General features: G+C 40.7%; 1 protein-coding gene across 1 annotated transcript in view; it reads right to left on the reverse strand.

Moving 5' to 3' along the window:
* ALK (ALK receptor tyrosine kinase) overlaps window positions 1-16,583 on the reverse strand; it is a gene marked incomplete at its 5' end in the record, with an annotated part of 317,178 nt that overhangs the window by 72,337 nt on the left and 228,258 nt on the right. Inside the window, one exon of the mRNA XM_082306264.1 lies at window positions 7,147-7,278. Within this exon, the coding sequence (XP_082162390.1) occupies window positions 7,147-7,278 (132 nt within the window). The remainder of the gene's footprint in view (window positions 1-7,146; window positions 7,279-16,583) is intronic.

Raw genomic sequence — 16,583 nt, forward strand, 5'->3', positions numbered from 1 at the left:
TATTGCCATAGGTGAACATCCTCTACTTCGCCATGAATCACGCATTTCACTCAAAGCCCATGAAATAATTTTTCCCATCATCCTCAATCAACACTCACTGCCTCCCTACTTTCTACAGTTGTCTAGTTCTACCTTTGCATTTCTTCCCTTCAACATGAGGCCAGACACTGCACTTACTAAGTAACCTCAGCAGAAAACAGACCTTGTAAAATGCCGTGTAAAATCACAACCACTATAACATGATTTTCACTTTTAGTGAATCACTAATGATGCTTAATACAGATTCTGCACCCAGGGTGCAGCTGACAACTCTGCCACTACCAGAAGGCTTCCCAGTAGTAAAAGGGCACAAACTGGGTTTTACAGGGGAAAAGGTAGAGCACAAAGCTAGCCTGGCAGAAAAAGGTGCCCTTTTAATGTAGAGTTACATTAGGCATTAAAGATGCCAGAAGAGAAGTAAAGAAGAGCAACCAGTCATTTTACCCTGCTATATAGACTCACCAGTCCTTGGGGCTGGCAGTGCAAAGCCCCTGAACATGCTTGTTCAGTGGGGGTGGTCCTTCTTCCAAAAAACCAGAAAAACTGCTGTGATGAATAGATGTAACTGTAAAAGGGATGATGATATTCCTGACTTCTGAGCAGTTTTACACCATTGTGTACTCTAATTTGGACTAAAACCCAGTTTAGCCCATATTTGCTTTCTCCTTCCCTGTTCCCCTAAACTTCCCCTGAAACAATCTTTGGTTTTTTTGTTGTGTGGTGTTTTTTTTTTTTTTTTTTTAAATAAAGGAAAATGAGACAAGAAATCTGTTTAAAATTGCAAGATAAAAATGAAATTTCATGTGCAAACACATTGTAAACCCCCATATCAAGAAAATTAGTTTTTCCTTTCAACTGCTTGTCAAAATCAGAGTAAAAATTTCTTCACTTACTTACAAAATGTAGGATAGACTACAAACTCCTAAAGCAAGAGGACGTGCTGCTCACATGATAGCCGCAATTTCATGAAGCTTCTCTATGAGAAGAGAAGGCTCCTGAACTCTGATTTTTTTCGTGAGTGTTAGGAATTTTTCTCTCCGAAATTTTCTTTCTATGGAGTGAGGCACCAGTATCCAAATCCCAGATGATTCAAAACATTTAAATATCAGCAGAAGCCCCTGGCTGAGACTGCAGGTCAATTAAATACCTGCTCACAGGGCCTCATCTTTGACTCACCTCAAAAGGCAATTCACTGTCAAGTGGCACATTCACCTACTCCTCAGTCTCCCCTGAGAAAACAGCTGGGGAACACCACAACTGCAGTGTCTAGACCATAAGTATTTGATTTTCTGGGAGCCTGAATCACAACTCGCTTCACAGAGGAAACTGAAACAAATCTTACATCTGTGGCTTTTTAGTAGGGCCAAATTTGAACCTGGAACCTGATATGGAGGTGAGAGCCATGTTTTATTGTTATTTTCTGCAAGCACCCAAATTTGTTATGAAAAGATCAAAACCTGTACTGGAGTTAAGGCTTTTTCAAGTTTTTCCTTTTAAAAATCTCCAAATTCATTCAGCCTAGTCTTTAAATGTGGAGCTGTTAAGCAGAGTTGCTTCCTTGTGTTCTACCCCTCTACAGAACTTGATTATATTTCATTGTGCAGCCCGAGGCTGGGATCCAAAGAAAATGACAAATTATAATGTGTCCTGAATTCCTACTGAAACAGCTTGGCTCGGTGTCCAACTGAATTAATTTCATGGCCATACGCTATCTAGGATGATGTAAACAAGTCCGAGCAGCAGGAGGAGTCATCTAAGTAGCAATCCCTGCCTGGAGGCCAGAAAAAGCTCACTGTCGATGAACAAGTAAGGGCATAAATAAAAAGCTATTACTTTCCCAGAAAATTTCATTCCTCCTCCACAAATTAATTTTTTATGAATTTTCAGATGTCCCATGCACTGGATGCATTTTCTCTGCTGCTCTTTCTTACTTTGAATACATACAGCACCTATGATTCCACATATTGCTACTCCACAAAGAGCTCTTTGGCTAGCACTTTTCCGTCAACGTGTACTCCTCAATTTTCTGAATGTTTATAATTCAAACTCATATTAGCGCAGACACTGCACTGATGAGAGAAAGCCAATCTGACTTCATTGGAAAATCAAGTAAATGAGGGGGCAGGAGTTACGCCTGTTGAAACCTGCCATGTTGGAGATCATCATTAGTGACAGAAACCTTAAAAAATTTAGACCTCAGTTAAGATGAAGATGCAGCTTGTAGATACAGGATGAAGAATACAGTAATTCAGCGAGACTGGAGCACTGTGAGAATGTAAGAGTCTCTGCTTTTATTTGAGTGATGAAATAGAGAAAAGCTGTAGGGTGTTAAACCTGATCTAACCAAATATGTTCGAGCCTTCAGAATGATTTAGATTTTGCTTGAAAGGTAATTAAGTTCAAGTTTTTTTTAACTTTAACACAGACTTTTCATCCTTTAATAGCAAGAAAAATTAGCAACTGGCATAATTTATGAAGCAGATGGATCACGCTCTTGATTCAAAATTAGGTGTAAATCAACCAGATACTATAGTTTAATCTTTTGGGTGAAATTCGAGACATATTCTAGAAGACACAAGCATAGAAGTCTACTCTGGTATGTATGGACCTTTAGCAAATGTAGGAGGAAATCTCAGAAGGCAAAAAGATCATCTCCTCAAAGAACTTAAAGAAGCACATGAATCTTAAACATGAGTTTGTTTCAATGGCTGCCTCTATGCTAGCAAAACTGGTCTGCCAAATTCTACCAGAAATGAAGCATAAAAAGGGAAAATACTTTTCAACACAGTCAACAAAGAGTTATCGTGTAATGCCAGAAGGCTTTGCTGAGTTCAGAACTGCCAGAGGTGACAATTTGTTGCTAGAGGTACAGCTTTTGATCAAGAAAGAAGCGAAAGCATTAGTGTATGCAAGACAGGAACCTTAAGAGAGCACTGCATGGCAACAGGTTGCTACTTCATCATTTTGCTTGCAGGGAGACTCTGCTGGGCTGTATCTGTCACTAGGACATAAATGAGTCCAGTGGTTTCTTCATCCATTTTTGCCTGGAAAGTAAACTGGCCCCTGTAGAATTAATTATCTATGCTTTTTTGGTCACTTGCTCATGTTATCACAAATTCAAGCTTTATAGGTTCCTATTCTAGCTGCCATCTGGTCTTTTGACAAATGTGTGCATGCACTCCTCCAGCCACATGGCACAGCCTGAGTTACTCCTTTCATGAATCAGATACTAGTCTTCCTGATCTCACCTGGCAATGTGTTTAACATCTTTAAATATTCAATGAGGCAAAAAGTGAAAATTACCCTATAACCCAGTGGTTATGAGATTTATTTGAATGATGGAGGACATTACTTTCAGTCCTTATTCCAGGTAAAATTTATAAAATGTGCAAGAGCAACCTCAGGAGGGACTTGAGTAACCCTTTTTCTTCTGAACTAGACCAGAACTCCAGACCACAATCTTGGAAACTCTCCATGGAAATAGGAAATATGGGTTCAAATTCACTTAGGCAGAAGAAAGAATCAGTCCTGGGTTTGTCATATCCTGGGTGAATCCTCTAAGTTCTGGGTCTCTAGACAATAAATATACTATCAGCACCTCCATTCTTTTTATTTTTTATTTTTTTTTAATATATCTATTACTTTCCTAACATGCTTTAACTGATTAACCAATATTTTTCCAGGCTGAATTTTTTTGGTGAATTTGAGACAGAAAGTAAAATAAGTAAAAAAAAGTAAAATACTTTGTAAAAGTAAAATACTTTTGGACTAGCCAAAAGCACATGCACTTTTTTTTCAGTAAAACTTTTATTTTTGCCCAGACTTGCTGCCCTGCAACAAAAGACTACTGAACCAAAATCCAAGATATTGTTAACTAAAAAGAGAAGTACAAAACTACTAAAACAAATTCACCCTTTCTGTAAAGCAGAGCTCTGTCAATCTATATTAGTAAATAAATCGAGTTTTCATCTGTCTTGTGCCATACCAGATATATTACATATATGATTCTCTGCTACAATAAGAGGAAGTATGTTAGTTTTTTGCAGTGAGTTATAATCCATAAAAGCATGAATTTACTAGCAAAGACATAAGACGACCACTATCTGAAGTCTTAATGTGTGTCTGCAAAGTATGCTTCTGCAAAGCAATTTCCAGTGTGGCACTTCCATCAGTCTGTTAAATCTGTACGTCTGATCCCAAATCAACACAGTTCGGCATCTAATTCCGCATCTGCCTCTTTGAAGCTGTCTTTTGCTCCTGCAAGAATATTTGATTATGACTCAAACAGCAACATGGTTTTCTCTAGGGGTCATCCCTCTCTGATTTTATACTCTCTACACAGACTAATTGGTTGCACGCAGAACAAGCAGCGTGACATTTCGTTGGCCGTTAATAAGTAAAGCGATGTTAACAAACAGCTGGTGTTAAGCAGATTTTTTCAGTTAAGAAAGGAACAAAAATCAAATTAATAGGAAGGAAAAAAAAAAAACAAGAAAAAAAAAATACCAGTACCTGCACAGCTAAAAGACTGTGAAAGGAAAAAAAATCCCAACATCTCCATGAAGTTCAGAGATAGAAGCCTTTGCTTAATGGTAATTTTAAAAGGTCTCCCCTCCATTTTGAGCATGGCTATATCTTTTTCTGACAGCTCTTTTGTGTAAGCAGAAGCATTTGGGAAACCCCTTTCTCTGCTTTATAGATCTGAATCCCTTTTTGCCACACTTGCAAAAAGCTGATGAAAACATCCGCGTTGCTCAGGAGCAAAATGACAACTGAAATGCTGAAATATGACATATGTTTTGTGTTGGGCTGCCATGCAGATGTAACTGACATCTAAAACATCAGATCATTTCTCTGTTTTGTGTAAGAAGTCTTATGCCAACAATATTCAACGCAGTAAAAAGGCAAAAGCAGAGAAATCAGGCATAGAACTGAGCAGGCTTGTAAGTGGATAAGCAGACATACCCACAACTCGAGCTCTTTCTAAGGCAAGCCAGTCTTTTTTGTTGCTTGGGTTGAAGACGGTGCTTATCAGGCCTTTTGGCTAGGAGTAAGAACTCTCCTTCCCAGTACCTGTGGTTGAAAACAAGCCGTGTGGTCTTCTCCTCAAGCTAGGGAGTGATGCTCTGCTAAACAGGGGGTTAAACATGTTCTGCTTTTTACATTTTCTCATTTACATTCTCAGAACATTCTTTGCCGACACAACTGTAAGTGCTATACTGCTTTATGCAAATAGCTACAGATGAATGCTGCACGGAGGGGGAAAAGGCAACCAAACCAACCCCTGTGGGTAGCGTACGTGAGAGAGGGATTGGTCACTTTACCAACTGGCTCACCATGGGATACAGGGTGACAGTTAGGGACAACAGCAGAGCCAGCCTCCTGATATGTGAATATGGATGAGATGCCAGCCACAGGTGCACCTGATGTTTGAAAATAACAGGTAAGCGTGTTCCTCTAGGCCTGCCCCCTCCTATGGTGGTATTTAGTTTACATCCATGATTGGTACCACTTCACCTTGTGAGCTCTGCTGTTCCCACTGGTATAGACAGGATTACCCTCACAAGGCAGAGCCGTTCATAGCAGAAAGACACAACAGTATCTGGACATATGGTTGACGGTAAATCATATGTCTCTCTACTTCCAATGAAATGAAAATGCATTCAACCTACTTATTATTGTAATTTACTATTTTTTTTTAATTAAAGCATAGAAGAAAATAGAAATACCATTATGAAGTCTTAAAGCTATATTTTAAAGCTCTTAGTCAAAAAGGTTTCAATACTACTAATATGAAGCATTATTGGTTTTAAGGAGCTGTAAGTCCGCAGCGATGACACTGTTCCTATGAAAGTGAATTTAATGTTCACTGAGTGTGTGTCACTAATGAATATAATTTCAAATTGCAACAACGTCTAACATGATGAAGTGTATCATTTCAAGCTTTTAACTAGTTTACTGGATGATCCCTGGTCAAACCACTGTTCTCCACACCAATAAAATCTGTTACTTTATTTTTTTGTTAGCAGCAAAGAACTGGAATTTGCTAGAAGTTGTGTGTCACTCTTGTGTTAAGTTCATGCTAGAAACAGCAAAGGTCTGTTAGTCTAGACATCACCTGTATCAACACAGCTTGTTTGAGTTACCTTACCCCGATTCTTCCCTGCTCTAGCTGTCGCATACAAAAGCTAAACTGAGAATAATCGCCTCTTCCATTCCAAAGGCTTTTGTTGGGACGGGTATTGTGGTCAGGGAACACATTTTTTGCATATCAAATCAATGCAGCTCTGTCAACAAAAGTACTTAGGCTAGATCAGCTGTGACACATACACTTTAAATTGGTAAATGATGAACTCTCAATGATTATTTTTCTTGGTGTATTTGCCCTGTGGATAACCATACAGCTGACAATCCACCACTCCTAACTGTCTGTAGCCTGGCAAAGGGGAATATGCTGGAGGTAGAACATGTAGAGGTATAGAAAAAGGGATAAGGCATCTTCAAGATGGTTAAAGGAAGGTCCTAAAGCATCTAGGTTATGAAGCACAATTACAAAGTATTCAGGCACGGCAAATTTTCAGAAAACTCAGGCTGCTATCTATCTTCTGCTGTATTTTATTAGACTACTGACTGCTGAAGAGAAGATAGAAAACAAGAGGAATTACAAAGACACAGGCGTTGGTCAAAGGCAAGCTACTGGCTCTACTCATTTTTCATCTTACAAGTTTTCTTCTTCCTCTCCCTTCTGCCACAAGCTGTGCTACATTTTGATTAAAAGCTCTAACAAACTACACATTTCATAATTCTGTAAGGCATCTAACTATTCAGGCTATACTTCCTTTGCATTTTTGATCAGGACTTTGGAAGAGATGAAACACTACGAGCATCTTAAGAAGCTGCTGCAGAACTAATGCAGGCGAGTACAGGAACATACCAAATCGTCTTGCTCCAGGCAGACATCCACAGAAACTGCACATGTTATGGAGGATACTGGGCTTTTGATAGTACCAAATTAGTCTATTAGTGCTAAAGCCCCAGGTATTAAAATTCAAAACAATCAATGCTTTTGGAAAAGGAGGATGCAGCCTGGGGGTTAGGATTACTCACTGCACATGTCTCCCTCATCTTCTCCCTCGGCGCAGTCCCTGATGAAGTCGCACGCCTGCCCCAGCCTGATCGCTGTTCCATTCCAGCAGCTGAAGGAACCCTCCAGAGCCATTTTTGAGCCAGAAGCAGGTCCTAGAGAAAAAGAAAACAAAAACCACTTAAGATTACCGAATTGCCTTCCTCTCAACCAACAGGTCCTAAGATCCTGGATAACAATGAAGCGGAGAACACCTTGTGAAATCCCCTCAATCCAAAAATTACTTGATAAAGTAATTATTTTATTTTGCTTAACCTGTTTAGTCTTCTCAAATATCTAACGGCCCACCTAACAGAGCACTTCACTTCCCCAGGCATTTCTGGTGTTTTAACTTGGAAGGCATCCTTGACCCTTGAAAAGAGGGTTGAAATCCTGCAGCCTGCTCTGTGGTACTTCTCAAGAACACCGCAATACACATGATAGATTTTTTAATTGTATGTGAACTTACTGCTAGACTGACAGTCCTGAAGACTGATATCCTCTCTGTCTAGCTCAGGAATAACATGGCTACATGGTTTGGAAAGAACACAAGCTTTCATCATACCCTCCTGTCGATATGTATTACCTATGACTTGGATGTATCACGTTGTCATATTCTCCCTGCAAGAGAGAAAACAGTCTGATCTCTGCTCGTAGTTTTCTTTCTCTTCCATACCCACTCCTGCATCCTGCACTCCCCTTCCCTTGGGTCAGGGAGCCCACAGCAGACTCCATCTACCAAGATATAAAAATCACTAATTCATTTTACCTATGCTAAGCAGCAGAAGGCAGCTAGCAGCGTGGAAAGGAGCCAACTCCTACGAAATGAGGTCACTGAACATTAAGATTATTTCTGAATGGATGATTGCGAGTACTTGTCCCTTAGCACCATCCTTTTCTGGAGGCACTTGATTCCCTTGACAGCTGAGAAGTCAGAGATCATTCAGTCTGATGGGTATCATTTTCCTTACTGTAGGAATTCTCTCATCCTGAGGTCTCTGATTGTAGCCAAGCGAGATACTTAAAAAAAAGAAAAAAAGGACTTGCCCTAAGAGAGACATGCTCTAGATCACCTGGAGGATGCGAGAATGAGTTCAGCAACATCCTAAAGTCAGTACGTACGGAGCAGGCCAAGCTTGAAAAGTGCAAGAGCCCCTTCCACAAAAATCTGGGTGTAGATACAATTCATCGAAACCTTCCTGACTCTCTGCAGAGATGCGCTTCCAGTTCACTACTCCTAGAAGGCAAGCCTAGAAGTACGAAGAGCTCTGTGCTGTGAATTCCCCGCTGCAAGAACTCCTGCCCCGTCTCATATTAAATGGGTAAATGCTCAAGATTAAACCAAAGCCTCTGGGCAGAGTGAGCCATTGTTTGCCTAACTCATCCGTGCTTGCTAAACAGCGCAGCTACATCATGTTCTCTGGTACTACAGGGAGTTGGGAATCACTGGTGATTCAATTAGATGTGCACTTGATACTTTTATTTATATTGCCTGCCAAAACTAAAAATTAATGAAGCATGTAGGAAAACAACCACTATTTCTCTTCAAGCCTATTTTATGGCGCAAATCAATTCAGGAGTGGGGGGAATACATGCCAAACCTTTTTAATAAAGGACCCTGGCTCCTGAAAAGGGTGCTCTGTGTTACTGTCAGCTCGATTTTTTTGACTGCCTTAGAGCAATTCTGGCTTGCCGCATACAGGCTGCACAGTGCCCTTGTATTTCAGTCAAGGTCAAGGCTGACTACAGAGAAGAGCTTTGCAGAAAAAACAAAGTAACTTGGTTGTTGACAATTTCTGCAGGCCCTCTGGTAAGGGTTTAAGGCAATGAGAAGATACCCTCCTTGGCCTTGCTGTGCTCCTTGCAAAAATGCACTCTTAGAGACACCGCTGAGAGCCTTCCCTGTGTTAGAAGCGAAGCTCTTCACATGTCACAAGCCAGTCGCAGCGGGCTCAGATCAGCGTGCAAATGGATGCTAGAAAACTGTAAGAAGCAACTCTGGTAACTCAGTAGGTGATTGCTTCTCCTAGGGGTATGCAATGAACCTATATGGCACCATGTTGCTGGAAGTACCACTTAAAGAAAAGTTAAGAGACAAGGCCCAGAGCGCTTCCATAAAGGTTAGTAACATCACGACACTCTTAAAAATGTTGAAGTCCTACTCAAATGCAGAAGTACTTTTGTCTCTCTGAATTACCCCACAGATGGTTTTGAAGAAACGCCCACGTTTATTAGCAGCTCTTGTGTCCCACTCAGTTTATCTGCAATCTTTTCAGCAATGTCCGTGTTTTATCCCAGCAGCTGCTGGGATACGATATGCAGAGATTCAGAGGAGGGGTTATTGTAGGCAATGGAGTTCTTCTGTTTACTCAATTCATTTTAACTTTGTAAAGGCACTCAGTTTTCCAAGCACATGACTGCATTAACACTAATTATAATGGAAGCAAGGCATTCAAGAGCACCTACTATCTTCCCAGGTGTCCTTGTTGCAGCCCAGGAGCACAAATCTCCTGAAGTCAACTGACTGCGGTATTTAAAAGCCGTCAGTTGCAACTAGACATCAAGCAATTCCAGGAGCTTTTCCTCCAAAACAAAGCAGCAGATTTGCATGCTCATTCATCTCTGCAGAGACGGGGCTTGAATTAGCTCGGATTTGCATTAGATGTGTATATACATGCTCCTTGTATAGGTTAGAGAACACAAATAGCAAAGCTGCAGCCCAGGGAATGGCTGGGCTCTGTGACAGTGCACGATTTATTCCTGTCTCCCGTTTGCTTGCTTACTGTGTGCACAAAGGCAAAATGAATTGGAAAAAGGAGATGATTAACTATTAAAACAAATAGATAACCAAAAAAAGCCCAAACAAAAATGACCCTTTTAATGGGCCACTTGATGGAGATGCTTGCATCCAAGCACAAGGAAACTTAATTTTTAATTAAAATATTTTGTAACAAAAATAGACACTTGATCTTTTCATTTCCCAGCCCCAATCACTCCTGGCAAGGTGAGCCAGAATGACCTGGATTGCTGAGTCAAGTGGCCTCAACTCACACACAGATGATGTGTAAGGAAAGGAAAATGAATGGTATCAAATAAGTATCAAAGTAAAATTTGTGGGAGACATCCTTTATATTTACAGCAGTGTTTATGTAGCCAGTGGCATCCATAAATTATAGCAGTCATTAAGCTGTACCACGGCTGGCTTAGAGTCTAATAAATCATTATTTAAACAGCAACATTAAACAAATGGCATTTCAGGCTCTAAATTGAAAGGAGAAACAAACAACTCCTTGGGGAACAAGTGCTGACTTTGTACCTCACAGGTCCTGCTTCTCAACACGGTCCAGCCTTGGCAGTGCTTAAATCCAGTACCAGAGCCTGGACACAAATGACAGCCTGGACTCTTGACTGCCCATGCTTATGGACTTAAGTTTCCATGTAGCAGATCAGCATGAAAGGGGAAAATCATATGGCTTAGCCTAATGCAGGATAAGCAACTTCTTGCTCAGACTGTGGGGCCAAAGGGGATGTATTTCACTCCTCGGCAGATTTTCTCCGACTTGGGTTGCTCTTCTCTCCTCCCCGCTCCTTTGATCAGCAGAGAAATTGAAGTGCACCGGGAAGTTCTGGCGTATCTGTCTCTGAGGAACGCGGCCAGAAAGACCGTGATGTCTGATGAGTGCAAAATGGGAACCTTCACCTTACTGCCACTACAGCTGGCCAAGTGGGAGGGAAGACCGAAATTCTTACAGGCATTTCCAAAGATATCCCTTATCTTGCGAACTGGCTACGCTGCTAATTATCATGCTGGATTACTCAAGCTGAACATAATTATACCTTCACGTGCTACAGTCAACTTCTCAGGCCATAATTTTTAATGCTACCGAAAGCTTTTGGGACCAATAGTCAGGTAAAGCCCTCCCACTCAACACACATTAAAACAAGAGAGCTTAATAGGACAGTACTCGGTTGTTGTTAAAAAAACCTGTGATTTCTACTATACCAAAAAAGATGAACAGAAATTTCAAAGACCTGGGATGAATGTTCACCCTCGTGCATGTTTTACCAAACAGCAGCTGCTCTCTGGGCTACCCCTGAGGAGTCCGGCTGGACACAGCTGAATTGACTCCAACAGTTCTCGGGGTAAGACCCTGTTAGCACACACAGTGTCCATTTTTAAATGCATGTATGTAGCAAGAAATAACCTGCCCGTGGAACTCCACCATGCTTATGTCACCATATGTTCTACCCCTCAAAGAGGAGAAACTTTCCTATTATTTAATTACACCTCTTCAATAATATTTTCTAATGGGCTAGTGCTGCAGTCTTAACGTTCCTTCACTAAATGCCACTAAAAATCATGGATCGTGTAACCTTGGACAATGCTTATCTGTCACAAGTATTTGTCATTAACTTCTCAATTTCATCTGCTCCTCCTTTGGTTTGAGTTCAACGCCTTCACTCAGAGATATTTAAAAAGAGAGTACTTGGCGGATTTAAAGGTTGTGTGAAACAAAGAAAAGCTGCTGTCTAGGTATAAAAGGATAGTGAGAATTCTGAGGAGTTTCTGATTATTGATTTTTCTATGACTTTCCATTTCTGATGGGCACATCATTTCCTCACTCTTCATCTCCAACCCTCCAGCCTTATAGCAGCTCAGACATTTGAAGGCTGATGGCTCACTTGGTGCTGAGGATAGCCATATTCCAGAACAAAGTGAATTTTCTATTGATACAAGTCATTAATACCCCTGCTTCCACCATTAGAGAAGTTGGAAGGTATGAAATAAAGGAGGTAGGAAAGTGAAAGAAGACAAGTTCATGTTTAAGGGAACTGAAGCCATCCTTGGCAAATGGCCATTGAACTCCAACGTGATACAGGGCAGATCACATAAATCAAAACTTTCACAGCGAGCTACCTTGCCCTCATTTTCCAGCCACCCACCCCAGCCACCCAGCCCAGGACACCTGTATTCAGATCTGCAGAGAATCCAAGTGGTCGCAGCTGCAAATGAGGCCAGTGACAGAGATACTTGGAAAACACAATGTCCTCAAAAAATGCTTTGAAAAAAGATTGGACTCCAGGTTTTTCATACCAGGCAGCCAGAATTAGTCAACACTTCATAATTTCTGGCTTTAATCTTTGTAACAGCATCGTTACTGTTGCCGTCATTGCCTAAGGATGCAAGTGAAGCCACATTTGTAGGAGGCGGCGATCTCTTTTTATTAGACTGCCTGATACAGGCAGAAAAAGCAGCTCATGTTTGTATATGCCTGAAAGCTTGCCCATTTTTCCAGTTACATAAATTGGCTTTAATCTTCTTATTTCACTTCCTATACATAAAATGGGAATAAACTCACCACAAGAACTCTATGATGTTCATTTCATTAACAATTGTAAGGAACTAAGATGTTATGATAACAGAGCCATGAAAAAAAACTGTAAGGAAATTATTTACTCTGTCTTCACAGTGCAGTTTGAATCATTTATGGTACAAAATGAACAGGGCCAAACATCTGATGAAGGCAAGACAGAGGATAGCAAGTAACTTCCCATTGAAGGAGCACCCCCTGCCCTGCACGCTAAGGGTGCAGCATTCCCACAGTGAGCTATACTCCAAGGCGAGAAATCTCGCTCATTAGAGCCACATAGAAACAGAATTTTCATTTCACAGAAAATGTCAACATTTCAAAATGTATCTAACCATAAAATAAAAATGCTCAAATTTCTCACAGAGCAAAAGTTTCAAAACAATTCTGGGTTGGAAATACTGACTTAAGAGGTTTCAACACATAACTAAATATTGTCATAAACCCAAGAAATTTGAAAACATGTGAATTCAGACAAAGATAAAGTTGGGCAGGAAACTCAAGTGGACACTTACTGGTTTGGAACTCACTCAATAATTCATCCAGCTCAGTTCTAATGTGCTCTCCCTCTTCCCTGCTGCTGCTGTTTCAAAGCAGGGACGTTATGCTTAGTATACAAATTTTAAAACACCTGCTCCTTCAGCCTTGCCTAATGCCAGTATGATTGCTTACACCGAAGAAAGCTTCATAGCACACCTGAGGAGGCGGCACTTGTTCACTGCCACATTTCAGCTGCATGAACTTTCTACGGAGCTGTACAGCATTCAGACTAGCCAGGCCCTCTGCATTCTCTTGGAAATGCTTTTGACAAGGTCTAGCTACTCTTCCTACCTTTTGCTTGAATGACTTCCCAACGTTAATGTTGGTGTGATGTGGCTTTCCTGAATTTACAGCAACAATTAGCTTCCTTAAAACGATAATGAAATAAGAATGTGGAATAAGAAAGTTAGCTCCATTTCACACTTTCTCATTTTTCAATTAGGGAAGTTGACTGAAGATCTAATAGTTATCTTCATAGCCTCTAAGACAGCAAATAATTGCTGAGCGCAATAAATGACATGATAATGTTTTTCCCTATTAATCTTGCACAAAATCTAGCTGCTTTTTTGTTTTTATTAGGGTTCATGGTAACATATGTATTTTTCCCTATGATTTGCTTACCAATCACTAAGCAGCTCCAACAGCACATCCAAAAATTAATAGTAAGCGAGTAAACAGCAGCAGCAAATTTTACAAAGGAAGTGTGATTTTCCAGCATGCAGTGGTACCTACTTATTCTGTGGTATCTACAAAATTGAAAAGGGCCAAAAGAGATGGAAAATACTTATTCCCAAATACCTGTGAAACACTGTGTATGCATTGGACGTTTTTTTCAATTTCATCTCACACAGCAGATCTTTAAGGCTTTCATCCCTAAATATGAACATCCTGACTTAGAACAATACAATGGGATAGAGTAATTTTGTTAAAATCCCAAATCTCATTTCTTTCGGTTGCTTTTTGTTGCCCTTGTTTCAATATCAGACTGCATTTGCTATTTGAATCCCTTTTCTCTCAGGCACCATTGCATCTTCATGAGATTAAAAAACCCAACAAAACAAAACACACACACACACCCCGCCCCCCAGCTTTCATACCTCTCCTAAAAGCAGTGATTACTATATTGTAACAGTAAGCAACTGGTTAAAAAAAGACCAAAAAAACCTTTTCTGTGATTTTCTGTGAATTTTTTAAAACACAAACTTTGGACAGGGAAAATAAAAAGGTCCAACTTCTATTATTAGCTCTGCCATTCCCATTAGACCTCTCTGGGTCTGAACAGGCTTGGAGATCAGCTCTTATCAGCCAGCAACCTTACCCACGGGGAACACTGGCCAGACTGATTGCTAGCTCACTGGAAGATGAATGCTGCTTGCCACATGTGGCAGACGCTGACAAAATCATGCCGTGGTTAAGATCTCTAAGCTTATTTATAGACAACAGGAGCAGATTTAACAAGGGTCCACTCTCAACATCAGACATGGAACTGAATATGAAATAAAACAAGGCTACTGGAGACAGGTAATGAAAATAGTGCTTCCAAACTTCATGTGTGCCTCTTTTTGGTGAGCCGTAAGAGTTGATTAGATAGGAAATATATGTATTTTTTCACATTTTGCTTCCTAGAAGGCTGGGTTCAAATCCACTTTCAATTACTCAAGTAAATTTTATCTTTGCCTGTTCAGGCTCCCCAGTTCCAAGCACAACCAACACTGCCACTACACATAGTGGATTTTTTTCCCATTCTTATTTCTTAAAAAGACCACATCAAGAAAAACATCACTAACATTTTAAAGATGAGGAAACTAAGGCACACACCAACCAATTTCAAGTAATGAAATGAGACTGTACGTTGCCCAAACCAGACTAACTTTCTGACTCCTGTTCCAACCTCTACCAGTGGGACTGAAGTTGACCAGATCTAAGAAAAAAGCCACAGAAAAGAGAGACTGGAAAAGATTGCTTGGCTCATCAAGAGCTGATTCCATGCAGGTCAGATATAACCTCTCTCTGAACCCTGCAATAGTAGCATCTCCGTGATCTCTCAGTCATGCGCTTCTAGCACTGCCAAACCAGCCAGAGGTACATTTTCATGCCTTGTCATGAAAAACACAAATAGAGGTATGACACTTAATTGTATTCAAACATCATTTTAGATAGGAATCATATTTTTCATTTCTAAAATGCAATTCTGCTTCTATAACTGTTTAAAGCAGTACCTCTCCTTTAGCTGTCAGCAGTATTAAATTAAGGTTTATGGCCTTACTGCAGATCAGTTCCTGGGGGAGATGGGTGGAATATCACAAATCAGCACAATCACGGGCATGCGTACGTGGTCCCTTTCAACAGGGTGCAAAGATGCATCCTCACATCACAGCCAAATGCTTTACTGTGCAAAGCAGTGGCCCCGCAGCGGAAGAGCAGTGGTTGTTCCAGGTAGAAGCAGAAACTTGTTGGGGGAGAAAGTTTCACGTCGTACCCCTCTTTACTGTGCCAACCTCTGCTAAACTCCAAAGTTGTGTAAGTGCCACAAATTTTCATCAAGGAGCTAATTTCCACTTGTTCAAAAACTAAGCAACACCACCTCAAAAACTCAAAGCACAAGCAAAATGAAATTGCCCAAGAGCACTTGCTGTGAGGGCGAGCAATAGTATTGGTGACACATAGGAGGTTTGCCACTGGAAGGGACTTAATGCGGATGGCGGCTATCCAGCTTTCAGTTCCAGGGAAGCAAAAGGAAACACTGCAGCGTTACCCTATCTCCACACATCCCTGAACATCAGTATATTGGTGGATGCTATGACTCACTGGTGACTCTTCCAGATGAATGCACTGAAAACTGTCTACATCTCAGTGCTCTGAAGCCAGTCCAAAGGGATGGAGAAGTAGCAGTTCTTTGCTCTTGTGTATCAGGCTGTGCTTCAAGGCCTTGCTACACTTGAATGAAATTATCCCAGGAGCAAAGCTGCTGAAGGTCAACAGCCCTCAACATCAAAAAAAGCCTGGAGAAGGACTCCTTCCTGGAGTCCATGTCTCTGCCGGAGGATCTCTGCTAACCCCTGAACACGTGGAAGACTTACAAATTGGGAATGCTTACATAAAAAAAACAGATGCCAGCAAAGAACACAGTGATTAGCTCTGTGTAAGCTAAGGTACATGCTGAAGATATTAGGGAAAAAACACAAGAAGTGATGACATTAGAATTCCAAGACAACGACCCAGGTTTCAGGCAGTCTCTCTACTGTCTTGTGGCATGCTAAAAGACACTTTGGTTAATGGTTTCCATGCAAGATCTCTTTCCCAAACATATATTGAGGTACAGAGAGAATTGTAAGAGTTGACCAACATCATTACTCAGAATTACCATGCCCTGAGGATGAGATGCCTGTGGGTTGCTAGCCACAGTAGAATAGCTAGACAAATGTTAAATAATATTAAAATAGCTTTTTTATTATTTTTAATACTGGGACAGCAATCTTAATAAAACAGTTGCTATGTGTAAAGATAGATCA

This window comes from Platalea leucorodia, assembly GCF_965183815.1.
Source record: "Platalea leucorodia genome assembly, chromosome: 3".
In the NCBI taxonomy this organism is placed as follows: Eukaryota; Metazoa; Chordata; class Aves; order Pelecaniformes; family Threskiornithidae; genus Platalea; species Platalea leucorodia.